The sequence below is a fragment of the Lingula anatina genome, chromosome 5 (assembly GCF_051362555.1).
Source record: "Lingula anatina isolate TDL-2025a chromosome 5, LinAna3.0, whole genome shotgun sequence".
NCBI classification, from domain to species: Eukaryota; Metazoa; Brachiopoda; class Lingulata; order Lingulida; family Lingulidae; genus Lingula; species Lingula anatina.
In genome coordinates this window covers 13,815,450-13,843,366 of record NC_141771.1, presented here as the reverse complement: position 1 = coordinate 13,843,366, position 27,917 = coordinate 13,815,450, and the positions used below count along the sequence as shown (strand labels likewise).

At 37.4% G+C, this 27,917-nt stretch overlaps 3 protein-coding genes across 3 annotated transcripts; 2 read left to right on the top strand and 1 right to left on the bottom strand.

The window, feature by feature from the left end:
- The first annotated feature begins 301 nt into the window (after positions 1–301).
- LOC106159983 (uncharacterized) lies at positions 302–10,270 on the top strand. The gene is made up of 10 exons (XM_013536474.2): positions 302–1,095; positions 1,372–2,085; positions 2,372–2,548; positions 2,964–3,097; positions 3,424–3,594; positions 3,888–4,077; positions 4,395–4,556; positions 4,870–5,064; positions 7,057–7,188; positions 7,746–10,270. Exons 1-10 carry the CDS (start codon positions 302–304, stop codon positions 9,130–9,132), a joined length of 4,056 nt encoding a protein of 1,351 aa, XP_013391928.2. The 3' UTR covers positions 9,133–10,270.
- On the bottom strand, positions 9,313–13,085 carry LOC106160048 (uncharacterized). Its single transcript, XM_013536565.2, has 2 exons — positions 12,699–13,085; positions 9,313–12,211 (listed from the first exon to the last, which is right to left on the bottom strand). The coding sequence occupies exons 1-2, from the start codon at positions 13,083–13,085 to the stop codon at positions 12,080–12,082; spliced, it is 519 nt and encodes a 172-aa protein (XP_013392019.2). The 3' UTR covers positions 9,313–12,079.
- Positions 13,086–13,186: 101 nt separating this feature from the next.
- On the top strand, positions 13,187–26,534 carry LOC106160059 (GATOR2 complex protein WDR24). Its single transcript, XM_087012773.1, has 18 exons — positions 13,187–13,321; positions 15,512–15,619; positions 15,951–16,067; positions 16,538–16,615; positions 17,023–17,129; positions 17,642–17,764; positions 18,408–18,539; positions 18,916–19,117; positions 19,789–19,965; positions 20,287–20,405; positions 20,796–20,912; positions 21,150–21,279; positions 21,840–21,938; positions 22,166–22,320; positions 23,123–23,377; positions 23,807–23,909; positions 24,234–24,426; positions 25,111–26,534. Exons 1-18 carry the CDS (start codon positions 13,288–13,290, stop codon positions 25,244–25,246), a joined length of 2,385 nt encoding a protein of 794 aa, XP_086868899.1. The 5' UTR covers positions 13,187–13,287; the 3' UTR covers positions 25,247–26,534.
- The last annotated feature ends 1,383 nt before the right edge of the window (positions 26,535–27,917 follow it).

Here is a 27,917-nt window from a genome sequence, read left to right as displayed (position 1 = left end):
AGAGTTTGAAAGGAATTCTAAAGATTCTGAAGCATCTGTTCACCCGGGTGCATATGAGGAATGTACATTTCTGTACCAAAACATATCTAGAAATTCGGTGAATTTTGTGGTGTGCGGACGTGGATTACAGCTATGGAAAGTTAGAGAAACACTTGGGCTTCTCAAAGCCCAAATTAGCGGGCATATACATGAGTAGGATTGTATTTTTTCACGTCGATCTGTTTGAAAAAGGTCAAGGTCACGAAGCCATCTACTGGGAACTCCACAAACTACAGACAACATGTGGTGATCAAAACGAAATATGCCAGGGCACAAGGACTTTGCAAGAAAAGGAGGCTTCTCTGGCGAGTTAGACGTCGAGGTAGATCCTGAATTTGACGCCAGGTACTATGCTTCGTCGATCTCGCACGAATCCAGTGGAAATAGCAGAAAACACAAGAAGAAACATAAGAAAAGGGGGAAACATGGCAAAGAGAGACAGGAGGAAAAAGTGGACTCTCACAAGTCATTGGTAAATATAGGATATGATGACATAAGTTCGGAGTCAGAACATTTTTCAACCCACAGTCCATCACCTCCACCACCAGATATAGTGAAATCGCGGAGTTCCGATGAAAGGAGATCAAAGCGAAGCCTCTCCCCAGGTACAGCAATCAAAAACTATCTTAAAGAAAGAAGCCACAGCAATTCACCTGTGGTAAGGGATAAGGACAGTGAGCATGAGTATGTGAAAAAATCTGACAAGAATAATAAAAATGAACGCGATGAACGTTCTGGAAGGACTAAAGAGCAGAAAAAGACACGGGATGTGGAACCTACGAGTACTACTAGTGCAAAATATGTTGAGAAGCTGTCACAACCAACTTCTCAGAGAGCAAAAGCTGAACCTCCAAAAGCTTACACAGAGCCTCCCAAAGCATATGCTGATCCACCAAAAGCTTATGCCAACCCTCCCAAGGCTTACCGTGAGCGATTATATAGTGATGAAGGTCGAAAGTCTCCTACACCACCTCCAAGAAAAAGATATCGCTCAAGGAGTCCATATTCCAAGTCCAGAAAACACAAGTCCAAGTCCCCTAGTCCATACAGTAGCAGGTACACATTTTGGAATAGATAAGGAATCTGCACAATAGAGTCACAAGGAATTTTTTTTTTAAGTTGCAGCTTTTGAATTGGATTATTATAGTTTCACTAGTTACAACGAGGACATATTGTGTATTACGTTTAAGATGATAGGATTAATTTGACAGATATTGATGATGTACATTTACATGAGTGACATTTAAAAAAAAATTTTTTTGTTATGACAAATTTTCAGTTACTGCAAAAAGTGAATTACTAAAATTTTCACATTACTCCACATATTTTCAGGTCGACCTCCAAAAGAAGCCGAAGATCCCGGGAAAGAAGCCCGAGCAGATCCAAATCTTCCAAGTCGAGAAGATCTCGTTCAAGGTCAAGGTCATATTCACGTAGGAGATCTCGAAGCCGATCTCCCAAAAATGGAGGCTCTGCCTCCACGTCATCATACTCCAATACCAAAATCAGTCATACTACTGTAAAATATGCCACTAGCTTAGCTGCAGAGCTAAGTAAACATAGGAAAGCCCGCGAGGGATTATTAAACAGAAATAAAGACATCAAATCGGAGCCGAGCAGTGCTAAAAATACCCCCGACCAACCAAGTGCAATCTGTGAGGACCCACCACGACAGGGGTCTCAGAGGGACCAGATAAAAACTGAGAAATTAACTTCAAAAGTTGAAAACGCTAGTGGTTCAAGTGGAGTGTCTGAGCCTCCCAGTGCACCGGTGATTATGCACGATGTTCGTCACGATGTCACGGATTACAAAACTGTAACGAAACGCATTGATGGGAAGTCAAATTTGGACGGACAGGGAAGACGGGACATTGTGAATACAGGTCAAGACAGACGTGATCAGAATTGGCCCGATGGTGGACGAGATAACCAAGGAAGACCCCCTACAGTGTCACCCTCTCGTTCAACATCGACATTACCGCGGCTGCCCTTACCTCCCATGGGGACAGATGATGAACAGAGTGATAGTGAACTTAGTCCGTACAGGTAAGTTAAATATTGTAGGATGGAAAAACTGTAACTGTTTTTTTTCCCCCTGCCCACTGTGTTTGTGGTCACATTTTCCAAATCTTGAAATGTGGAAATGATGGCATTTGTACGGATCACAAGATCTGTTTTGTTAGATTCTTTTGCAAAGTAAAACTGATCAGGAACAGGTTCTAAACAATGTCTGGTTCAATTTTTCAGGAAAAGACTTTTCATAAATTTTGATAATGACCAACATCAATTCAGTCTACCATTCCTAAAAAGTTTAACTTGTTTTTCATCCCAGTCCTGGTCACAAGAAGGGAAGTCGAGGTCAGGACACAAGCAAAAACCGTCCACGCAGTATAATGCGTGACCTGCCTCTTCCGCCGATGTATGACGAACCTGGGAAGGGGTCGCCAAAATCACCGCTCATTTCTCCCAGGTCTGACAGTGCAGAAAACAGCAGGCCTGCCAAATCAAGGTATGGTTTTGGACTAACTATCTTTATAAATAGATAAATGCTTTTAACTCGATTTTGAATTTTGTTGCTTTCAAGTGAAAAAAGAGTACACAATTTCTTATCTCTATGAATATTCGTCTTGTGATTTGGAAATCCTGATATGGAAAATGACTTGAAAAAATATTTTGAAAACGGATGTCAAATGATATTTTTGTTGTTGTTATTGTTGTTAAATTTTCACTTTGTACTTATGGTGTATTGTAGTTTATGTTCTACTGCTAAGTTTTTAGTATTTTGTCTTAATTTTGAGTGAGACTGGAGACGAAAATATTGTCTTTAAAAGTGACAATATTTTCTTCACTTCAACATTTATAAAACTTTTTTTTTTTGTGAATTTTCACAACTCGAGATAAAACTGTAAACTTCTTCATTCCAGTTTATATGAAAGGCGGCGCCTTCAGGCCCGTAAACAGGAATGGGGCGAGCGCTGTGTGGACATGTTTGACCTAGTCAGCCAGGTGGGAGAGGGGACATACGGACAGGTGTATAAAGCTAAGGATAAAATCACAGGTAATGAAAAAAGCATCGGATCTGTCAGAGTAGGATGCATGATGAAGGGCATTGTTATGTGACTCTTAGTGAAACAGGATGTTGTGTATATTTTGATTTAGTTCATTACTTCAAAAAAAGTGGGGGGGGGGGGGGGGGTTAGCTGTTTTGTAGCATGGTGAGAAACAAGAGTAAGGTTAGTTTTTTTTATCTGATTTTATAATCAAGTATATCAATTTTTTTGTGTGTGACTAGTTTAAGAGCTGATTTTATTTCTTACACTAGGTTGAATTTCTAAATGACAAGTTTTTTTACATTGAACTTTTTGATTGAAATTATCATTTTAGGTGCTATGGTAGCCTTAAAGAAAGTGAGGCTGGAGAATGAGAAAGAAGGGTTCCCAATAACTGCAGTGAGAGAAATCAAAATCCTACGGCAGCTGAACCACGAAAACATTGTCAACCTGAAAGAGATTGTTACTGACAAGAAAGATGCTCTGGATTTTAGAAAGGACAAAGGTAAAGAGGCAGTACTTGCCTCAAATTGACATGGATGATGGAGTTTGCTATTGTAATATTGAGAAATTTTCCATTTTGTCCACATATAACTTGATTTATGTGAATGAATGGATTTTAAAAATTAGATTAAAATTCAGGTAAAATTATCAGATAAATTAATAATTTTTCACTTTGTTTTACTTTGTTTTTGAAAACACTACCCATGATCAAATGGATATTAATATTAATTTTTCATAAATTATTTAAATTATCAAAGTTGCACTATTTAAAAAGGGACCTTCATCTTTCCACAGGTGCCTTCTATTTAGTGTTTGAATACATGGACCACGATCTTATGGGACTTCTGGAGTCTGGCCTGGTGACATTTGACGAGGTTCACATTGCGTCCTGCCTCAAACAGCTCCTGGATGGTCTCAACTACTGCCATAAGAGAAATTTCCTCCACAGGGACATCAAGTGCTCAAACATTCTCATGAACAACAGGTGGGTGGCGTGGTGATGGTTTTGGGCGTGAAAATGTTTTTTTTTCTTTTTTTTTTTTTTGCAAAATTTCATCTCCATTTATAAGATTTGAAAGTTATGGATAATCTGTCAATGGTAAATGACATTTTTATACAGAAAGAATTAGCAAAGAAAGATAAAGGATAAATTTTTAATTTCTGTTGAGTTCACAACTGGGCTACCTCGAACCAAAAATAAGAATGAACACCTTTCAATGACCAGGTCCTTTACACATGGAATTTATGATTTTGAGGCACCAAAGGTATCAGTTCTCCTTTAGTCCTTTTTCTCTCCACCAGGGGTCAGATCAAGCTGGCAGATTTTGGCCTGGCTCGTCTGTACCAGGCTGAAGACAAGGAGAGGCCGTACACTAACAAGGTGATCACGCTATGGTACAGGCCGCCTGAGCTACTACTGGGGGAGGAAAGATATGGGACTTCTATTGATGTGTGGAGCGTAGGGTGAGTGTCATTAATTCAGGCCCATAGCCAGCAAACTCAAAGGGGGACTGCTTTTTCTGAAAAAGTGGACCTGAAATCTTTCTGTACATAGATAACTTTTACCCAGAGCTGACCTTTTACTGGCAAAAAGGCTGGTTCACTCAAACCCTTTGAAACTCCCTGTAATCAATTGATTAAAAAAAGTTGTGTATCTGAAATATTGATATTTTCCTCCCACTGAAAAGATTGCATCCTTACCGTGTACTAAATTTATAAGTCCAGTAGTAGATTTGAAAACTTCATAATTCACTAAGATTTCTTGCTCTATTTCCAGGTGCATACTGGGAGAATTCTTCACCAAGAGACCGATATTCCAAGCCAACCATGAGCTGGCCCAGCTTGAGCTGATCAGCCGGACGTGTGGGACACCATGTCCTGCTGTGTGGCCAGAGGTCATCAAACTGCCCCTCTTCCACACTTTCAAACCTAAGAAACAGTACAGGAGGAGACTTAAAGAGGAGTTCTCATTGTAAGTCTATGTCGACCTTAACTGACCATTTTGGATAGGAAATGAGATACCTGATGACTTAAGGGGTCAAGGATATTAAAAATACGTCTTAAACTCGATTTTCAGTTTTTTATACGTTAGAAATAATCAATATTGTATCTAATACTCAATTAAGTTATATTTTTGCAACACGGACTAAAAATATACATTTGGACGAGTTTTTCTACCTGTCCGTGGCAGCCTTTAGGCTCGGCCTCCGTTGTCAAGCACCGTTACTATGGGGGGCGGGGCAAGAATGGCTGTCTAACTTGTCTTAAGCTGTAACGCGTGCACTGGCAGCTCATAAGTCTTACGTCAGCTAAACTGAGATTATACTGTTTCCATTTTTTTTACATTGTTAACAATATATTAAATTTTTTTCCCTTAGCGTCTCAATCACGTCACGTCAAGATCACACTTGAGCTGCTGAGAATATTCGTACAACGTCTGGGGTTGTCAGAAAAAAATCGTTAGGCAATCATTTTATTTACAATAAAGATCGTAACAGCAAGCAAGTTTATAAATAATATTGCCACCCAAAACATTTTCAAACTCGCCTATTACGGTCTCGGCACTCTGTGGCATCGTGGCTGATACGTACCCACATTCGGCCGTTTCTCGGAGTAATTCTTTCTTTGCTTTCTCCATTTTCGCGTCCACGCACGACGGGTGGCATTGTCCTCTGCTTGCACCTCAAGTAATTTTCTTTTTGTTTGTTAGCGCTTCCTTAGACACTTCCTAGACAGTGCACAGACTCCTACTGCGTCAGGCACAATTATGATTAATTACGTCAGTGAAACGAGAGTAGGTAGACCTACTCAGCTGTCAATCATTTCTCAGGGAAGAGCGGCTTTCGTGGTGCGAATAAGTTTGCGTACAAAAGTAAGATTTTCTGGCATCTAGATAGAAACAAACAACCCAATTTTAACACGTAATGGTGTATAGACCTTCCCGATCAATAAGATGATAACAGGTAAGGTGGAGGTGCAATTAGTTTGCTAAATTAGCCCAATTACCTGAGCCAAATGGTTTATGAGCGATTTCTCAGCTTTGAAGATTGATAACATAGTCTAAACTTCAATCCCCATATCTCATTCTTTTCCTGTCAGATTGACATGAAATTTGATGCGTCTGTGTTTCAGTATAATATCTAGTCGACTGCTTCTTGGGGTCTTGATTGACTTTTTATTTTTGAAGTTATTAGTACTGAAAATGGATGGTCCATATATATTTCGTAAAATTCACGTTTTATCAAAATAAAATCAAACGTAAAAATAATAAGAGAAAATCCTGACAGAGTTTACTGGTTTTTGTGGTAACCTTTAGATAGCTATTTCAATCGTATTTATAGGGCTTTTTGTTTAAGAGAAAATCTTGATTAGAAAAATGACAATTTTAGCCCCAAAACGCTGATATTACGTCACTCGTGTTACACTGTGACTACAAACTTTGGAAAATCGTTTTGCTTGCTAGACCACATCCTTTAGTTAATAGGAAATTTAATTAGCTGCATTAGTTTTGGACTTTTTCGTTAATATCCTAGACCCCTTAAAAGTGCTGGACACTTAAGCCCTTGCTTGTCATTTGGGCTTGTTTGCTGCAACAGTGAGTGCAGCCCCCTCCCCCCCTTTTGCCTTTGAATTTTATAATCGAGTATTCTTTTTCTGAGTCAAACTGATGATTTCAGGTTTTGTACTGAGAGAAATTAAGATGAAACATTACATAATGTCATATAAGGAAAAAGAAAATTAGATCTGATAAAAGTTTACGAAACTGATCAACATAAATCATTCCTATGGAGTGGTAGCAACAAAATCAAAATTTGTGTTTCTCTGTAGCTATTCAGTGCAGAAAAAACACTACAACTGCAATATAGAAACATAATATTTGTGTTTATGAAATTACATATTATCTGAACGTTTGATAATTTTTGCCCATTGAAAAGATCCAGTAATTACCGTAATTCTCTCCCAGCATTCCCAAGCCAGCCCTGGACCTGATGGACATGATGTTGGAACTGGACCCGGCCAGGAGAATTAATGCTGAGCAGGCACTGAACAGTCCCTGGTTGGAGAACATTGACACTGCCTCCATTCCACCACCAGAGTAAGTGTGTGTGTGTGCGTGTGTGTGCGTGTGTGTGTGTTTGTGCTCGTGTGGCGTGCGTGCTGAGCAGGCACTGAAGAACCCCTGACTGGAGAACATTGACACTGCCTCCATTCCCACACCAGAGTAAGTGTGTGTGCTTTTGCATGCATGTGTGTGTGTGTATGTACCAGTGTAAATGTGTATGTGTGTGCTTGCATGTGACTGAGAGACAGTACAAGTGTGTGTGTTAGTGTACATTTTCAGAGTAAATGTACGTTTTTGTGCATATGCGTGTATGTTTGTTTATGCTTTTTGTTGGAATTTATATATTTAAATACAATTATGTGTGCATAGTTTAGTGTTGCTGAAAATATTTGTTTCTTTCTGTCTGTGTTCTGATTAATGGTCATTTAACGTGGAAGGAGGGCTTGTATCTTGTGCTTTAATTTCATATTTGTTGTCTTGAGGTAATGCAGTTTTTTTACTTGTTATGAGTGACCTTATTTTGACTTCTCAAAGCAAGAAGTTGTTTATACAGTTCATAATTTTAAGTCTCATTCAAATTGCGTTTCCAGCCTTCCAAAAGACAAAGACTGTCATGAGTTATGGAGCAAGAAGAGGAAAAAGAGCATGAAAGAGGCGCAGCAAAAACAGGCAGCGGCCGAGCAGGCCTCCCAGGGTTCAAAGTCCAAACCCTCGTCTGACCAAAAGTCCGATGAAACTTCCCAGTCGAAGTATCTGTTCCCCATTCTTAAAGACTCTGCCGAGAAACCTCGAAAGGAGGCTGAGAAGAGGACAGCACCCACGGAGGAGAAAGACAACCTGGATAAGACTGAATCCAAAGTGGTTAAAAGTCTTAAATCGAGTGGAGGTTTCCTGGGCATCGGAAAAGACAATGAAAAGATACCAGGCTTTGACTTGGGAACCACAAGTAAGCCTGGGTCAGACCCTGCACCCTCTTTGCTCCAGCAACCCCCTACGGCTCTTACACAGCCCCCAGTAGCAAAACAACAGCAGGGGGCACCTGCATCAACGGTGGATAATGCGAGTGAGAGCGTGCAGAGCAAGTTGGCAGGCTTGGCAGCCTTGTTGCAAACTAGGGAGGGACTAAGTGTGGCCCAGCTGGCTCAGTTATTAAACGTTCCACTGGACGGGGCCACCTCGGTACTGCTGGAGAATTTGAACATGCAGCTATTACTGGCTGCGGCTGCCAAGCAGGCCCAGGAAAAGCCACCACCACCACCACCAGAGGGAGCAGACGTGATCAGTGATGCAACTAACTCATCGTTGTACAGTGGAGGTGTGCAGCAAGGAGCGGGATTTGGAACTGTGAGAGGCGAACCAGATATTGTGAGTGCCAAGCCCCATAGTGGAGATGGTAATGCAGGAGTCAAAGCGGCACTGGCGCAGTTGCTTACACAGCGAGGGATTCCAGTCACCATGGGAAATAGTTCCGGTGGTAGTAGTGGTGGTGACATAAGTACACCGGGAATTACTTCTTCGTCACAACAGGGGGCAGCACAGTACAACGCGAAAGCTAATAATGCAGGGGGATATGACAGCAACACATACGTGACACAAATGAGTATAAGTCCCAACGACTCTAACGAGAACCAGTTCTTTGACCAATATGCACATGGAGAGAATAGTAACTCCGGCATGGACCGGGATATGTATGGTGCTGACACCTATAGGAGAGATCCTCCTCCTGGGGGATTATACAGGGGTGATGGCCCCCAGAGTATAGGTTATTTGGGAGATAATCCACCAGGGGGCTCATACAGAGAGACGACTCCACAAAGACCTGGTTACCAAGGTTACCCCTCCGTGGGGGGCATGAGTCAGGTGACTAGTTCACCACCAGGGGGCATGCTGGACCAGAGCCCGGGCTTGCGGAGGGCAGGTGGTGGTAGAGTTGGTGATTTTCAGAGCGGAAACAGGGGAAGAAATATATGGAATTAAAATGGATTTTCAACACCTTTTTTTTTTTTGAGAGCGAGAGTTAGGAGCTTTAACATTACCAATTCATTTCATCAAACCTCAGAGTGGCAGTACATTTATATCTGGTCATGCTTTTTAGAATGGGGAGTTGTCCCAGTTTTCAGGTCATGAACTTTTCCATTTGCAATTCATAAATTATAAAAAAAGTTGACTTTCACTATTGGGCATTTCAGATGGCAATATGACTTGAACAGTAAGCAGAATTTGCTGTAAGGAGAATTAGTTGGTTGTAAGTAAATACCAGCAAAATACACGTTTACTATGGAATAGAAATGACAATTAGTAGGACTAAAGAAGTAAAGACGACAAATTGCAATTGCATTTTCCAGAGTATTAGTGTTGGTGAAAGATCACTTGTGGAATAATGAGATTGGTTGCTTTGTTGCCTGTTGCAACTGACATGGATTACTAGTCTCCAATCTTATCATAAATTTTAACTGCAGCATTGTTTACCTGCCCGACTCCCAACCCTTGGATCTTTAACTGGATGATTCCTTGTGTGACATGGAAGAGTCTTTTTGAACCGAGTAGGGTAAGAAGCAAGCACCTCCCCCCCCTCCCCATGGGTTTTAAAAGGGCTGTGGGGATGCTCAAAGTCTTGATAAGTGATCCTCACAGTTTAAAATGGACTTCAAGTGCTATAATTTAAAAACAATAGATGAGGAATCTTTCATGATGAATATTTCTGAAGATTATATGACATTGTTTACAAGTTTTACAGGTGTCACCAGCATATGCGTATGATTTTCAATATGATTATTTTCATCAATACTACAGTAACACTGGCAAAGCCATTTAAAAAGTGTGAATAGTGTGAATGCCAAGGTTTTATTCAAGAGTTTGACCAAATATAGCCTGATGTGGGGCTAGCATTGAAGGGAATTTCTAAGCAAAGGGAAGTGAAAAAAACTTAAATCATTATTCAGTGTTCAAAGTTGAAATATATAAATACTGTGATCATTAGTCACAAATTACGGATAGGAGAAAAAAGAAAGTTGGTGTAATTGTATGTAGATTACAGTAAATTTGCTTGTGGCTTTATAAACTGGACTTGATATTGTTATTATATATAAAAAATAAATATAGTTGGAAATTGTCACTTTGTTATTATATGATTATGGGTCATGTAATCACTAATCTCTACCCTAGGTTCTAGGTTTCAGTTTTGCCAGCTCGATCTTGATTTCATACATAACCCGTATCAGCAAAACTGGCGATCCCATGACTAGTTAACAAGGGATATGAATAGTTAACACGCTAGCTTTACTGTGCCCTGACACTCGGGGGTAGCTATCTCTTGATGTCGGTCCAATTTTATCTGATCAATCACTTTTTAATTAGTTCTGTACATGGAATTTGCTTGATTTTAAGTGCATACATATGTTGGGGTTAGCCTCAGACCCCTAATTTTTCAATGGCCGTTCATTTCCATCCTGCTGTGTTTGTGGTTACCATCCAATGACAAGTCGAAATATATTTAAGGCAGATTTTAATGGGTGTATCACCACCTGACTCACGGTTGTCTTGTTAAAATGTACTTTATGGATTTGTGTAGAAAAAACTTGAGCTCTAGGTGCTATATTTTCATAAACTCAACATTAAACTTGTTGCTATGCCTTGAAACTACACTTTTATCTTCTTTGTCTTGGACAAAAACTTTCTTTTTGACATTAGTATAATCATTGCCCAACTTGATCTCTGTAAATGGGACAAATTTTCTAGTCCCTCTTTAGACAGCCTGCGGTATTTGGTCAAAGAGCATTCCATTAAATTACATTTTCATGACCAGTAAAACACTGCCATCAAGATACTGGTGCTTAGATGAAATTAAGAAAAGAAATGAAATAAAAATAGCCTACTTTTGTTGATGAAATATCTTAGAATGCTGCATTCTGAACGTTTTGTGAATACGAGAAATGTTTTAATTAAATCTAAACTAATCGTTGTAAAAGCCCTTTTCATTGATTTAAATTGTTACATCCACTCTGGTCTCATCTTGAAATCCACACACTCTCACTTCAGTCTACTTGAATAAAATAATCAACTTGGGTTTAAAAATTACAATTATATTATTACATCTTATTGCTCTTGTAAAAATTCCATTCTGGTTCATCTTATAATGTAGAATTCAGCTGTATAATATCAGGTCAGACACGTGATTTTGAAATCGTAAAAAAAAGAACAGTCTGTATAGCATTTCTGGTGCCTCAACTGTATACTAGTAGATTAGAACTGTGGCGAAGTTGACTTTTCATTTTTGTTGCTATCACTCCAATGTAACGTGTAAATTTTAAGAATTGATGACTTAAAAAATACAGAATAGATATGTAAAAATCATGATTTTCCACATAGAATAGTCAGTCAGTGAAGTTTGTTTTGAAAATCCCCCATCACTTCATCTAGTGAATTATTGGGCACTGAATATTATCCTTACTGTACATGTTAGTAAGTTGCTATATAAATTAATGTTCAAGTAAATAATTTCTTTCTGCCATGTGAAAATATGGCCTTAAAAATCATATATCTTCCATTAAAAGTTAAGTCCAAGGTGCATCTCCAGTGTCATTTCTTCACATCAGCTTATAAAGCTCCAGCATGTGAAATCTCCACTCCTTGTCAAAAAGAGTCCAGGTCTTGAGAAATACCAAGCAAACTTATGGGCAATGGTGAATTGAAATTCAACCAATATTTCATGGCATAGCATTTAATGTTCAACCCAGCCATATATAAAGACCTTTCACAAAGAGAAAAATCTCCGGTGTCATGTCTCTCATTCCCCCAAAAGACAGAGAAAGATTTGTCATTTCAATGTCAGTCGAATGTCAAATTCAATGTCAATTTCAATGTCAACCTATTACCCTGTGAATGTCAAATTCAATGTCATTTTATTGTCAACCTATTCCCTGTGTCACGTGGTGAAGTCCAAGGGGCGTGTCACTGGCACTGGGACCATTCCCTCCCAGGGATCTGCTAACATGGAGTCCTTACAATAATCCTCTATGTTATCACTGCTACCGGGATTCCTGTCTCTGTGCTTGAACTGGTCATGAAACAGTGAAAATAAATCATTATTATTATAGTTAACTTCATAATGCATTCAATCCCAACCAGACTTAAAATTAACTCTGAGAAATAGATCAAAATAAACCATAAGTTTATGGTTAAGGTAACTGAGAATTTTCTTAACTTTGACAATTTAACAATTCCTATATTATTATTATTAAATTATTAACAAGAAACTATATTAACTATCAGTATTCTCTGTACTTCAAATGTTGATAAATGCATCAATGAATTTATATCAATAAACATAATGAAAATTATGACAGTTTCTTCCATGACGCATTCTTTAAAAACGTCAATCCACTTTACAATTTTTAAAATCCCCTCAAAAAATTTTAAAAAATTATAAGATGTATGAAAAGGACAAGAAGCATGGATAAATGTCAATAAATTTATGTGGCGGTCTTTAAATACATTTTCTCATAAATAAAGGCTCTCATATCAGTGTCTTAAAATCTACTCACATGCCCGTGCGAGGGCGAGAACCCCCCTCTCCCTCGCCCTCTGTATCCTCCACTCCGACTCGGGCTCCATCCCCCACCTCTATGATTACCCCCACCGCTATACGGCGGCCTTGGGGTGTAATTCTGCCTATAGGGGCTCCTCATGCCCCGTGGGCTAAAGTCTGGAGAAGGTGGAGGGGGTCCTCCGTACTGCGGAGAGAACGGCCGCGGCGGAGGGGGCATGTTATGGTGAGGGTGATGGTGAGGGCTCGGGGTCCGAAAACCCCCTCCACCGCTTCCGTGACGGGGTGATCCTCGCTGGTTGTATCCTCCTCCTCCTCCTCCTCGTGGCGGCCCTCCAAACGGCGACCCGAATTCGTAAGGGTTCCCAAAATTCGGTCTATTCATTTAGTCTTTGGAAATAATTTAACAAATTCGTATTTGATTTTTAAAATCCCTCCAATGTGCGACTTCCGCCGCCGCGAAGGTGTGTACGCACAAACCAGTGACGTCATGTAAACTACACATGTGTATGCAGGAAGGAGGAGGGAAGAAAGACAACAGAAGAAAAATATTCGAGTTTTTGAAGTGAAAATAACTGAATGTCATCATGCACAGTGTTGCCAAGGCGGTACAAGACCGAGGTGATTTTGCACTTGATTTTATTTTTGTAGTTTTAGTCCCAAAAGTTGGAAAATCGTAAGTTTCTTTTTCGTTTGCACCTGTGTCTGTGTTCTCTCTCCATCTCTCTCTCTCCACCTTTATGATTCATACTGTACTTGGTTTGTGTTCGCTTACGTTTTGTTTATCCATCATGTGCTAGATAAAGTCTGCTAGCCCATCAAACCACCAGAGTCTCAGCGTCTACTAGTACTTGCCCAAAGCAGGAATCATGCAGTAATTGTGCATATTTTCTTAGTGCTCATATTATCCCTGTGTCAGGGCTGTCATACAAGATAGTTCGCTTCTCACAGATAAGCCCCGTCATACTCTTTGACCCACCCACATCACACTAACCCAAACCTGCTTGAACCTACTAGTAATGGAGGGCAGTCTCTGTTACATGTAGTGTTATATTGTGAATTACTTTTTGTTTTTTATGTTGCCACACATTCACGGAAATAAACTACTACTACTGATACATGACCCAAGCTGTTCTCTACACTGACTGGTGTATGGGTGGGGCCAGTGTTACCATCATTTACTGAAAAAAGTTTTGACTTGAGTGTTGTGTCATTGTTTGCTTTCATTTTGTTGATTATGTTTTGGAGCAACACAGAAGTTTTCAGAAACAAAAACATTTATATGGCATTGATTATAATTATTATTATTATTGCCTGAATTGATATCTGAAGTGAATGATGCTGTCTTATTGCTATCTCAGTGTGTGCTGTTATTGAAAGAAGTCAATGTGTTTTATTTTGTGCCAAGTCTTTTAAAGAGTGGATCTTTCATAGCAACCAACATAATTGTTGGTGCCACTCAAAAAACAAACTTCAACAGCCTTATGTGTTATGAAATTTAAATTGTAATTTCTTCTCTGCTGTTTGATGAAGTAATATATTGTTTGTTCTCAGCAATTTTCCCAAACCATTTTATTGCAAATGAAATGTTGGAACAGCACCTTAGACTTAGGCTTCATTCACATGCAATGTCTATTTTCTAAATTCTATTTTCTATTCGCGGTATCTTATGATCATGGTCTGTGCCCTGAATATCCCGCGGCGTAATTACTGACAGCGCGAGCCAGTTACTTAAAGTAACTTATAGTAACTGGTTCGCGCTGCCAGTAATTACGCCGTGAGCATAAGACATGCCGCGAATAGAAAATAGAATTTAGAAAATAGACATTGCATGTGCATGAAGCCTTAGTCATCACAAGCTAAAGCCATAATATACTGAGTACTAGTACTAGTTTAGCTTTATTGAACATGTATAGTAATCAAGTGGTTGAATCAAAAATGGCAATGGTGGACATCGGCTTTTAGGCCACAAGCTAGAATGTTTAAGCCCTACAATGTGATGACACCATATTCTCTAAATTGTGAAATGTATTTGATTTTACAAGCCTACAGAAAAAGATGTTATTGCACAGGTAAATAAGACACATAAAATATTTGCACATTTGTTGAAAAAAAATTGAATGCGTGTGTGTGTGACTTGCACATGTCTATATTTATGTATAAATGTATGTAGTATGTTTGTCCAGTCTCTCTCTCTCTCTCTCTCTCTCTCTCTCTCTCTCTCTCTCTCTCTCTCTCTCTCTCTCTCTCTCTCTCTCTCTCTCTCTCTCTCTCTCTCTCTCTCATTGTGTGCATGAGTATGTGTGACTGTAGTTGTATGTACAATACATTGTTTTATGATTGCTTTTAGCCTAAAAACTCTATTTGTTATGAACTTGGTATAACACAAGAATTTTTCTTTTTTGTGCGAAAGTCTTTGTTGTTGCAGTTGTTACACTGTCATTGTTGTTCTGTCCTAACAGTAATGTATTGTTATTGTCACTCACCCATAATGTATTATTGTAACAGTTGTTCTTTCCCAGTGATCATCATGAGATGCTATTGTTGCTGTCCCAGCAGTAACACATTGTTATTGTTACTATTCCTCAACAGTAGTATGTTGTTATTATTGTATCTCACAATGATGAATGTCACTGTCAGTTATGAATTATTACACTCTACCAGGGTCGCAGTTATTATTGTGGACATTTTTGGCTGAATTGAGATCAGGCCAAAATGACTGTCTATTTATCTAGAGACATATCTGTGGAAAATCGATGTCGCCCTGGTAGAGGGTAATGAATTCTCATTGTTTTGTTATTGACATTGCAGTTTCCCACCATGTACCTGCGAGAACCATGCACACTGTGATTGAGGCTCCAATTAATGCTATCAGCACCAACAAGGATGCATCCCAGGTTGTGGTTGCAGGCAGGAATGGTAAGAAAAAGATTTCAGTCTGAAAAAATATTCTGAATGGCATTAGAATATGATGAATAAGTGTGAGTTCCTTTTGTTTTTTTTTTTTTTATTGCATTTTAGACATGTTATTAGCATAGGCGTCATATTTGTAGAAGTAGGCATGCATTTATTATGTTGAAAAATATTTATTTTAATTTATTAGTAAACAGCATAAGACTGTACGTATGTCACCACAAATGCGATACATGAAAGTTCACACAGTCATTTACACCATCTATGTAGAAACTGAAAAATAAGCAAAAGGAAATAATTTGTCAGCTTAACAGATTCTATTCACTTTTTTTTTCAGTTTTTCGAGTATTCTCCATAGAAGATGATGCCTTTGTGGAGCGTTGCAACCTGAGAGTTGGAAAGAATTTGAATCTCAACTTTAGTGCTGCTGATGTCACCTGGAACCCAGTGGAAGGTGTGTTTACATTTTGGACAGGACGTGTCTACTTATCTTCAGTCGAATTGCACCTTTAAAGACACAGATGAATTTTTGACCTTCATATAGCAAACTATAAAATTTTTGGAAATCTTACCCCTTCTCTCTTTAAGGGTTGCAATGGACAATATATTTTATACAGTAAAACTTAAATTTTTCTTGACATTTTAAACATTATTTTAAATAATCAACAAGGGACATCCTATCAAAAACCATTGGCAATGTGTCAATCTTAAAACCTTTTACTTTAAATTTTATTTGATGCAGAAACATTCAGATGTAAAACAGTTTAATGCATATTTATTTATTTATTTAGTTAGTTAGTTAATTAATGAGCTAGCACCACATGTGATCTATCTTCCAAATACAATCTGTACACCTGTTTTTGATAAGCTCTTCTAAATTAAAAAATAGATAGTATTCAGTGAGTAGTTTTTCTGTCTTCCCAGACCACCTGCTGGCCTCAGCAGCTACCAATGGAGCCGTGGTGACCTGGAATCTGAACAAGCCAAGCAGGTCAAAACAAGGTAACAGGTGCTCTTTATATCACACATGAAAAACGATTGCAAAAAAGAAAGAAAGAAAATGCAGGAGAGAAAGGAAGAAGGAAAGAAAGACATAGCACAAGAAAATTGTGTTAACTGTTCTTATATAAATTTGCCAATTTCAGTGTAGATTTTAATTTATCCAGTTTTAGCTTCAGTCAAACAAAGAATGAAGATGAAATCTACACTGGATGTTCAATAGATTGGCACATGGCTACAGTGACAATTCAGTTTTCTGATAAAGGCTACCCATCTTTGGGCAGAATGGCTGACAATACACAAAAGCACTATAAAAATGCATTCAGGCTGAAATTTATTTTTCATATTTAAAGTTATTTCCATGGTGCTTTAATGTGTTTCGGTGCTATATTGACCTATTTTTTCTTCAGAGTTGGTTTTCAATGAACACAAGAGGACAGTGAACAGAGTCTGTTTTCACTCCACGGAGGCCAACCTACTACTTAGTGGTTCACAGGATGGTTTTATGAAACTTTTTGTAAGGTTTTGGTTTCTTTACTGTATACGTATACATTGTTTACAAGCTGGTTTTTCTCATTAAAAAAAAAGAATTTTGAATCATAAATGAGGATTGGATTGCACAATATATCAATTTATACCCATCTTATTATTAGAAGTGTGTGCTATTTGCTTCATTTTATTTCTTAAAGGGGTTTTCAGTCAATTGTATTGCATGATATGACATTTATTAATTATAGGGTTGCATATATGATTTATTAATAACAATATGTGAGTGATTGAAACAACTTGAAATGTGATTAAACAATACAATACTGCTGTAACATTAATATGGTTAACTTTCAGTGTTTTTGACCACTATATATGTTACTGTATATGTTAAGCATGGAAACCTTAATGATTATAATGCTTTTTCCATTTGTTTTCTCATATGATACTGTACTTGAACTTGTTTTGAATAACTATATTTAATGTCTTTTTGTTGTCAAACACTTTCAGTTTTATTCATTTCATTCTCACTTTTTTCTCCAGGATTTAAGAAAGAAGGAGGTCAACTGTACTTTCTCTGGTCAGTCCGAGAGTGTCCGAGATGTCCAGTTTTGTCCTCACCACTACTTCCAGTTTGCTGCAGCCTATGAGAATGGCAACTTACAGGTCAGTAGATTTTTGTATTCTTACAATAAATAAATTACTGAAATTGCATGGCAATAATTATTGCATTTATTAACTGGAAATGAACACTTCTGTAAAGGTCATATGAGTTGTTATTTGTACTAATGTAGTTTGGATTTCAGACACAACACAGTCATCAGATTCATTTTCCAATTTTTCCGACATAACTGCATTTTTTTTTTTTCGGTAAGCTTTTTTAGCCATTTGTAGTCATCAATAGGTGTATTATAGCGGTTTTGTCAACATTTCTGTCAAATGGGAAAGAATACTTCCCTCCATCCCTCTTAAGCCCCTGAGGAGATTTCCAACTTTCAAGTTCTATAAAGATGAAATTACGGGCTGTAATGAAGTAGTGTGTTTAGCTTTCTGATGTTGTATATGCATGATGAATATAACTTAGATGCAGGTTGGGTTTGAAAACCAGCTTGATCAATTAAATTGTTTTCCATTTTTGTCTGTACATTAAACACCCTTGCCTGTACATCTTAGAGCTTTGCTGCCTTGTTTTTTTTTTTTACTAATTCCTACTCCATATCTGATGTTATTGTTTTGTTATATTGTACACTGTTAGATGAAGCTTTGGATTTGTTTTATATTTGTAATTATGATATTTTTTTCACCAAAGCTATGGGATCTCAGGAGACCTGACAAGTGGGAAAAGATGTTCACAGCACACAGTGGCCCAGCTTTTACTCTGGACTGGCATCCTGATGATAAAAACTGGATTGCCAGTGCGGGCAGAGATAGATCTATTAAGGTAATAAAATAATGTAAGCAGCTGTATAAATCAGGCCCATATATAACCAGCAGTATCAAAGAGGAGGTTCTATTTTGGAAAATCTTGACCTTTTAGCATGAAACCTCTATGTACCTAGATCAAAGTTTACCCAGAGTGGACCTTTTCATGGCAGTTTGTTCCAACCCCACCTGGCTACAGGCCTGCTTATTAAAATGCAGTTCTATTCAGGTTGAGAGCAAGCATTTAAAACTAATGTATAGAAAAACCTCAGTCTATATACATGGTGCTGCATTTACTGTAAATTGACAAATAAGTTTTTAATCACTCAATTTCGGACATTTTTTGTGGAAAAAAAATATTATTAGCCTTGTTTTACGTAATTTGTAATTTCTAGATTTGGGAAATATCCCACAAACCCCGACTGCTGCATACTGTTCAGACAATTGCATCTGTAGCCAGAGTCAAGTGGAGGCCTTCCAGAAAGTACCACATATCCAGTTGCTCGCTCCTGGTGGATCATAATGTCAATGTCTGGGATATCAGGAGACCATACATACCTTTTGCCTCCTTTGAAGAACACAGAGATGTGGTCACTGGTAGGTGTGAAGTTACTGAAGTGTGTAATGTTATAATATATGTGTTAAGCATAGATTACGGTCTTATTTCTCTCCTCTGAGGACCAGTACGGGTATACTTCAGGTACAGACATGTAATGGTGAAACTGCCTGTCCGACTGTTCATGACTGCTTGAAGTGCCTGAGGACCTCCAAGATATTTGATATTGCAGTCCCTCTGAGTTGGCATGGTTTATGAAAAAATACTATACATAATAATAAAACATAGACTGAATACTTAGTTTGGACCTGCACAGAATGAAGAAAACCCACAGGTTTCTTGTAGAGCAGGTCCTTTGGACCTTTAGTATCTTTTAATGTCTGCAGGAACATAATTTTGAATGGGGAGTGTAACAGTTTTCTCCTCCAGTCCTGGAAATCTAACTGCTTTTAGATAAGGTCACTTGGAGCAGCCATGAATGGTTAGTATGTTATATGTTAGTGTTTGGAGAACCAGTTGAATCATGACAATATTTTTCACTTTGCAGTCTGTCCCAACTACTTGTTCTTGTTCATTTAGACCACTAACATGAAAAAAAGCTGTATAAGGGGAGAGGCCCTGTTTTAAGTATTACTAAGTTGTATAACACATATTGAACCTGTATAGAAATGTATATCCATTTTTGATTTAATGTATATCCATTTTTGATCAGGAATAATGTGGAAGAATGATCCCTATGTGTTCCTGAGTGGTAGCAAAGACTGCACTGTCTACCAGCACATGTTCAAGGATGCCGTCAGACCAGCTGACCGCGCCAATCCTATAGGAATAGATACAAATGTCAATGGAGACTTGGGCCTCGCCTTCAGTGATAAACTGCTAGTTGCTGGTAAGTCCAATTGATGAGATTTTTGGATTGTATTTGGCAGGAATGATTAACACTGTTTCTGCTGAACATGTTTTAAAAATTACTTTGGGCAAAAATTAAAAACTTTCAGATACATGATTTTATAATCACAATTATAATTATATTTCTATATAGCATTTGTGGAATATAAGTAACCTACTTTTCAGTTTTGTTGCTACCATTCAATAGAAGTGTTCTAATTTAATGAAATTATGACTTAAATATACAGTATCTGTAAAATCCACAATTTTTTCCCCCATGAGAAGATCAACTAATTAACCCAAATCTGCTCAATAATTCCAGGTAAATCCCAGACTGGGTCCTCCATGTTGCCTCATTTCTTCCGTTCCAAGGGTCCTGATCGCAGTGAGCAGTTCACCATGGCTAGCAGCTCAGCTGTCATTTTTGAAAGTGTTGATAAGGTAGGCATGGCAACAGGCCACTCCTCCTCCTGCCTGTCAATACACCCCGCCCTCTTACTTCCATCAAACAGCTGCTTTTTTTTAAATTTTTAATGCCAGGCCCCTCCTCCCATCTGTCAGGTTGTGACAGTTCATGTTATGTAGGCATGGTAACTTCCTCCTCCTATCTGGATATTGTTCCTCTTTTTCCATTTGCTTTCTCATTTTGTGAATATTTGATGATGTTATCAAATATAATGGGAAAGGGGCTGATATTACAGTGTACTTTGGTATATTTCCAGAATCAAATTATGAGTCTAGGACATTACATATTTTAGAGTTGCTGACATTTTATCAACAATATGCAGGAAAAAAGATAAAATATTTGTATTTAGAATGGTATCATTTCAGTCTACGGGGTTGGAGTGGTTCATAGAGTGCGCCACTAGATACCAGCTGAGCGGGAAAAGTGTGGAAGACCTTTGTGATCATAATGCTGCTGTAGCGGGAAGTCTGAATAAACACCAGGTATGTGTAATATTAGATAAAATCAAAGTTTAGTGAAAAAGATTTCAGTTGTCTCCTCTGTAAGGAATATCAGTTATAAAAGAAAATCATTTCTATAAAAGGGGCCTAATGTGTTTTTCTGCTATTGATTATACTACTGATTTTATGTAAAATACAACTGGATTACAAACATACGTTAATCATAGTATTCTCCATCCTGTTTATGTCACATCCCCAATATTTAACATATTCCTCCAGGTTGCCCAGACATGGCGTATATTGAAGTTATTATATGGCGGTAACAGTGCCACGCCCTGTCCCCCAAGGACGGTGTCTGTCATAGGATCCCCAGCAGTGGGGGAGGCACATAAGGCGGAAAGTGAGAAAGGTAATATCTAGGCATACATTTGGTCATTATCATTTTCAGAGCCGTAGCCAGCAATTTCAAAAGGGGGGTTCTTTGACTGAAAAAGTGGACCTTTTACCATGAAACCTTCATGTGCCTAGATAAAATTTTACCCAGAGGGGAGCTTTTCCTGGTAAGAAAGGGGGTTCTTTTGAACCCCCCGAACCCCCTGGCTATGGGCCTGATTGTGTTGTTGAACTGTTGATTACAAGGCAGGGAAATTGATTTTACAAAATCTGAACAGTCACAGGAAACAGTGACAGTAACATAAAAAAATTATGGTAGTTAGTTTTTCTACATTGTTGAAACATACAAGAAGTGAGGCTCTGCATTGTGCCAAATGAAATGTAAGTCATAAGGCTGATGACAGAGAGAGAGAGAGAGAGAGAGAGAGAGAGAGAGAGAGAGAGAGAGAGGCATGAAGTTATTATTTTGATAGCTTATCTAAAGCAAAAAAAAAACAGTATATTTATATAATGATGATAGATGATAACAAACTACACAGCAAGGTAACTATTTCTCCATATCTGATGTCATTACAGTGAACTTGAAGCAGCAACTGGACGGCCACCTTGTGCAGGATCACAACAGAAGCACGCACACTGACGGGGAGAATAAAGACACTGGGGACACCTCCACAGGTGATAAGCATAATTTATTTATCATCATTAGCATAATTTATTCAAAAACACATTGATCCATGTTTATACAGGGGACAATTCCACAGGTGCTAGTAAAGATTAATTTTAAGATAAATTTAAATAAAATTTTTAATGGATCTGCTGAATTGTGAGGCAGATATATAACCTAAAAAATTAATTTGAAGAATGCCTTTTTTTGATGTCCCATGAAATCATTATTCTTTTAGCTGTTAGTGAAGATGAATCTGACGCAGAATCCTCTCTGAGTCTAACAAATATTGCCAGTGGACAGGTCAACCAGCAAGGAGATTTTTTCTTTGGTGACGGGGAACTGGAAACTTTTGACTATCCAGTAACAATGGCCAATATGGACAGTATGCAGGTAGCTATAGGCAGTGTGACCTTGATATTACATAAAAAGACATACAATGTGTATTAGACCTTTACATACAGGGATGAGGTTTTTCTCACTATTGGCATATGTGTGACTTTTTGGGAGCCAAAAATATCATTGGCCTAGGCGGCCCCCTGAACTCCACGCCATATTTTCCAACTTTTTCTCTTAAGGGCATTCTCATCACTGTATATAGCATAATCTAAATGAAAGAAAGAACATAATGAAATTTGAATAATTTTCCTGTAAACACCAAGGTATACCTTGCTTAAACCCTAAAAATCCAATTTGAGAAAAATGGGATGTATAAACCTATTTTTAGGTTCAAAATTTTTTAATTTTCAAAAACAGATTTCCTTGAAATTTCACCAGTGTACTCTTTATATAAACATTTCAGAAAAATAAAAATCTGTACACAGATTTTGAGTACTGAATTTTCACTTTTTCTGCCACCATTAAAATTCATTCTCTACCATGACTTAAAAATAAACCTAAAAGCTAACTTGAATAATGATTAATTACATTTTATTTTGCAATTTTATCCTTTAAGGCACTCACTGAGTAGTACACCGTCATGTAGTTTCAGCAGTTTTCTTTTTATCACCAACTTTATGATATACCCTATCCAAATTTGTTCTGAAAATTACAATGTGTAAAATAACACTGATTCAATTGATTAGTTAATTGCAATTTAAAGATCTGATCTGCATTGTTGTGGCTTTAAAGGATAGCAGTTACTCACGTCTTTTTTCAATAATGATAATATTTATTATTAATTTTTTTTTTTCAGGATTGGACACTTCCAACAGAGGCAATCCCACTTCGTCACGAAATCCAGGACAGGTTGGACTCGCCAGACCCCCTACAAAATGCCACAGACTCACCCTCTAGTGCCAACGAAAGTGAATTTAGCTCACAAGCATTCGGCAATGCAGAAAACGCAACCCCAATGTACAATCTCCAAGCCATACCTTTTGCAAGTCAGAATCCTCCATGGGAGTTTTCTCATCTTGTCTGTGATATGTTAGAGTACTTTGCTGAACAGGTGGGGGGATCAGTTATTTTGCTTTTTTTTTTGTAAAATATACTGATCCAAAATAAAAATCCATGAACCCAAATTATTGAGTGAAAATATACTAACTTACGTGAAATTTGGTCAAATTTATTTTTGTGTATTGATTGGTTTCTTTTGATCAAATCAACTGGTTTATTTGGCAACTCCCAGTGAGTATACAATTATATATAATATAAATATAGTATATAATAGGGTAGTATACACTGTTGCTTCTAACATACTCATATCATCACCAGCTTTTCAATATTTTACTTAACGCCAGTAGGGGGCACGTTAATCTATGTAACCAATTACATTCTGCAAGTCCCTGCGAAGTTGGATCGATCTGCAGAGTCCAATAGATTTAATGGGAATGAGCCCTTTAAAAAATTTTAAACCCTGACTATTTTCACATTCCAGGGAGATGTTCAGACGTCAGTATCAGTCCTCATCATTCTAGGAAATAAAATGAAAACTCCAGTTGAAGACCAAAAACAAGAACAGTGGTTTATGGCTTATTTAGGTAAAGGTTGGGAATTAAGATAATAACAAAACTCCAATGAAATCCATTAATTTTTTTAATAGATATATGTTATAAAGATTATTTAAACATTCTGAAAAGAGACTTGTATCTCATGTCAGAAAGTATGTTGTCAACAAATATTTCAATGTAAATTAGTAGCAGCCATCTTCATTGAGGTTTGATTTTAACTACAAATCCACAAAGAATCAACATCGTCCAAAGATTCTAAACTCAGTTGCACAAAATTTAAAACCAAGTTTTTTTTCAACTATTCATTCCTCAAATTATTAAATATATTTGAACAAATTGATTTTTTTCACCCAGAGTTACTGACCAGGTTCCGGTTATGGGGTATAGCCAACCAGGTCATCAAGCTCAGTAGCCATCGGGCAGTGGCCAGTCTCAACCAGCAGTCCACCACTGTCCACACCAACTGTAATAAGTGTTTCAAGCCACTGACCAGAGCTGGCTGGTTGTGTGACCGGTGTAAGGCCTTAACCAGCACGTGTAGTATATGGTGAGTGATCAGGTCCCCGTTTCACAAAAAAACTTAGGTAAGGTTCCCTGGCTAAGAACTTAATTACCAAGGTTACATGGTCACGTGGGCACATCTCATCCTATCAGGGGCAGTGTTACAGCACTCTCATGGAGATCCTAGTCAGCTAAGCCAGAGAACTGACTTAAGTTTTTTTGTGAAACTGGGACTAGTTCTTGGTAATACATGTATGTGGTGAGTGAAGGCCCGTAGCCAGCAGTTTTAAAAGGGGGATTCCTTTTTTTTTTTTTTTTTTTTTTTTTTTGAAAAAATAGACCTTTTACCATGCATGAAACCGTCGCGTACCTGGATAAACATTTAACCAGAGGGGACAAAAAGGGGGTTCTTTTGATCCCCCTGGCTACAGGCTTGGGTGCTTAATACTTTTGCCAGAGTAACTAGTACAAAAAGAACTGTATGCCATATCTGACCTATCTTTTAAGAAAAGTATGCGTATGTATGCGTATGTATTTATAAGATTTTTTTTTCTTTTTTGAAAATTATTTTGACAAAACTAAAACACATTTTACTAAATTCCCTATGTATATATTTTTTCAAATTTATCAACTCCCTAATAACGGTCATTTACAGGAATAAATATTCATTTATATAATATTTTTTTTCACATACTTTTTCACAGTATTCTATATTTCTTTTCTTTTCCAGTCACTTACCAGTGAAAGGTCTCTTTGCCTGGTGTCAGGGATGTTCTCATGGCGGTCATTTAGAACATTTACGAGAGTGGCTGATGACCCATAAACACTGCCCTACAGGGTGTGGCCATATATGTGAATACACGTGACCATTGTTGGGACAACAGCTTATAGGGATCTCAAGTTTCTGGGGGATTTTAATCAGTAATAAGATTTTCCTGACTGTTGGTGGATTTCTGACTTTTTGGGAGCCAAAAATATCATTTTTGAGGAAATGCAGGCAGCCCCCTGGGCCCCATGCTATATTTTCAGACATTTTCACGAAGTGGCAGCCTCGTCCCTGTTTAATATAACAGGATCTTCTTTGAGAATGGTCTGTTGTTTTTTTATCCATGTTGGTTTTTTTTTTTTTAAATCCATAAACATCTGATGCCTGTTCTTGCCTTTTATTTATACATTTATGAGGATTATAATTGAGAAAACCCAAAATGGTTGCAGGGATGACAACGTAAAGTGATGGTAAATTTCTGGATTTTTTTTTGTCTTTAAGGATCACATATAAGAAACCTCTGCTGCCTGTTGTTCCTGTATCATATGTGGATTTACTTATGATAGTTAAGCTGTGCTGTGACCTTCATATCGAGGTCATTTGTTGAGCATTCAACATTTATATAGCAATTGAAATAATTTCTGAAATGTTCATATTTTCCATTGAAACACCAATGTATACCATATCCAAAATGATTAACAAAATCATTATCTATAAATTGGTTATTGCTTTGTAAGTTTAGAATTTTTAGACACTTTTGTTATTGGGATGAAGAGTCTAAGGAACTCCACTTTTAGGAAAAAAGATGAAAAAAGGAAAAAGAAATGGATATTTAGGTCTTGGTTTTCTTTACACTTTTGGGTAGCATTTGCCATGCTGATAAAGTTAAGTTGTTGGGCAATCATCGTTTTTGCTGTGTAAACGTTTAACAAGCAATATATGCCTTTAAGGATCAGTCCATCTCTTAGGTGAAATTCTCTGTGTGTCAACAGTAACCAACAGATGATGAATATCTGTGATTACACTTGGACCCCATTCCCAGAGATTAGATTGACCCAACTCCCTGGGGGTTCACGCTAAATAGCTGTCAGCCGAGCGGTCACGAAAATTAATTACCCCCTTACAGCTTGTAGTAGGCAGGATGGACATTTAAGCCGGATTATCTGACAGTAATCTAGTGAGACTCCCCACGGGGATAGATCGATCTAAATTCTATGGGAATGTTTTGAATATGAATTCAGTATCATTATGTGATGATTGCTACATTCACCAAAAGCCGGTAGCAACTCCAGAGAGTGCGCACAAACATAGCTCCACAGGTTGCAGATAACACCCTTAATGTATGTCATTTTCATTTATATTTATAATCACTCATCATCAATCATACATAAAAATAAATCAACATTCTTGCTATCTTAATTAGTTTGTTTGTTATGGGTTGCAGAGGAAGAATCCATATCCCATATTAAGTTTTGTCCAATGCATTGTCTTAAGAAATGTTGAATGACATCAATCACAACAATAACAAAGATGCTATTTTATTGATGCAATATATCCCATTCGGACTCCCCTTTTTGATAATAATAATTATTATAATGGTTTATTCAGTAAAATTGCAACCCAAAGGTTGAAGTTGTACAATGTTAAAAGTCAATTTTATCCAAATTAACTTGGGACAGAGCTAATAACTAGAACTGTTGTTTATTGATACTCTTAAAAGACATAAAAATTAAAAAGACTAGTTTATAATAGTGTTCTTGAAATACCAGTTTTGTCTATATTGAACTTTCAATTAACTTGAATAAGATTTGAAATATTAAAACTAAATGTTTTTCTAAAACACTGAAATAGGTTAAGAATTAGAAATTAAAAATACTAATTAATGAAAGATTTTTTTTAACTATCAGTTTCAAATTCTGTGTAGTTAACGTGAGGCACAATTGCAATTTTCATTGTCATGAGGTACGTGATGAAATAAAGGAGACATGAAGGACAAAATAGCACGTGGGAAAAATATCACAAACGAGTGTTCATCATGCATCATTCTTTACAATGCATCAAAGATAAGACCGTTCAATAGCGCCATCTGGAGGGGAACAGAAATGATCTCTGCTGCAATCGGTAAATCCAAGGGGAACGTGTAATAGCTCCCTTATAGAAACATAAAGCTTTACAGATAAAAATATATATCACTGTCACTTAGGCGTATATTTAATGTATAACCATAAATCATCAATCACGCGTATTCCTAAATCTTCTTCTTCTTCTTTTTTTTTTTTTTTTTTTTTTTTTGCTATCTTAAACAATTCGTTTATTTATTTATATTTTGCACAGGTCAAAGGATGGAATCATAGTCATCATATCGCATATTATGTCCCATATCTCGCCCAATGCAGTGTCTTTAAACATTGTTGTTAAACATTTAGATGTTGTACATTGTTTTTAGCGGCTAACACAAGATGTGAGATTAAAAATAAGGCGTTGAATTATTAATACTAATTCACCAATTAAGGTACATTGAAATACAGTTTCGACTTTTTATATATCATTCTTCACTCACTCATTCTTTGTTTTTTAACACGGTTAAAGTGGGCCAAGGTATTAATAGCATAAATCATATTCTAAATGGCAGACAATATACTGCAAACTTCAAGCCAAAATTTAACCAGAAAAGAAAAGAAAACAATAAGACACGAATGTTTTTTTCATCAGTATTTCAGGGGCGGATCCAGATATATTTTCTGACAGTCTTCCATATTATCTATGTTTAT

Coding starts and splice junctions, on each gene's coding strand:
- LOC106159983 (XM_013536474.2), top strand. CDS start 302: ATGCCAGGGCACAAGGACTTTGCAAGAAAAGGAGGCTTCTCTGGCGAG. Junction 3,098..3,423: donor AGCTAAGGATAAAATCACAG/GTAATGAAAAAA, acceptor TTATCATTTTAG/GTGCTATGGTAGCCTTAAAG. Junction 4,078..4,394: donor AACATTCTCATGAACAACAG/GTGGGTGGCGTG, acceptor TCTCTCCACCAG/GGGTCAGATCAAGCTGGCAG.
- LOC106160048 (XM_013536565.2), bottom strand. CDS start 13,085: ATGAATAGACCGAATTTTGGGAACCCTTACGAATTCGGGTCGCCGTTT. Junction 12,212..12,698: donor TCTCGCCCTCGCACGGGCAT/GTGAGTAGATTT, acceptor TTTCATGACCAG/TTCAAGCACAGAGACAGGAA.
- LOC106160059 (XM_087012773.1), top strand. CDS start 13,288: ATGCACAGTGTTGCCAAGGCGGTACAAGACCGAG. Junction 15,620..15,950: donor TGTGGTTGCAGGCAGGAATG/GTAAGAAAAAGA, acceptor TTTTTTTTTCAG/TTTTTCGAGTATTCTCCATA. Junction 17,130..17,641: donor ATGGTTTTATGAAACTTTTT/GTAAGGTTTTGG, acceptor TTTTTTCTCCAG/GATTTAAGAAAGAAGGAGGT.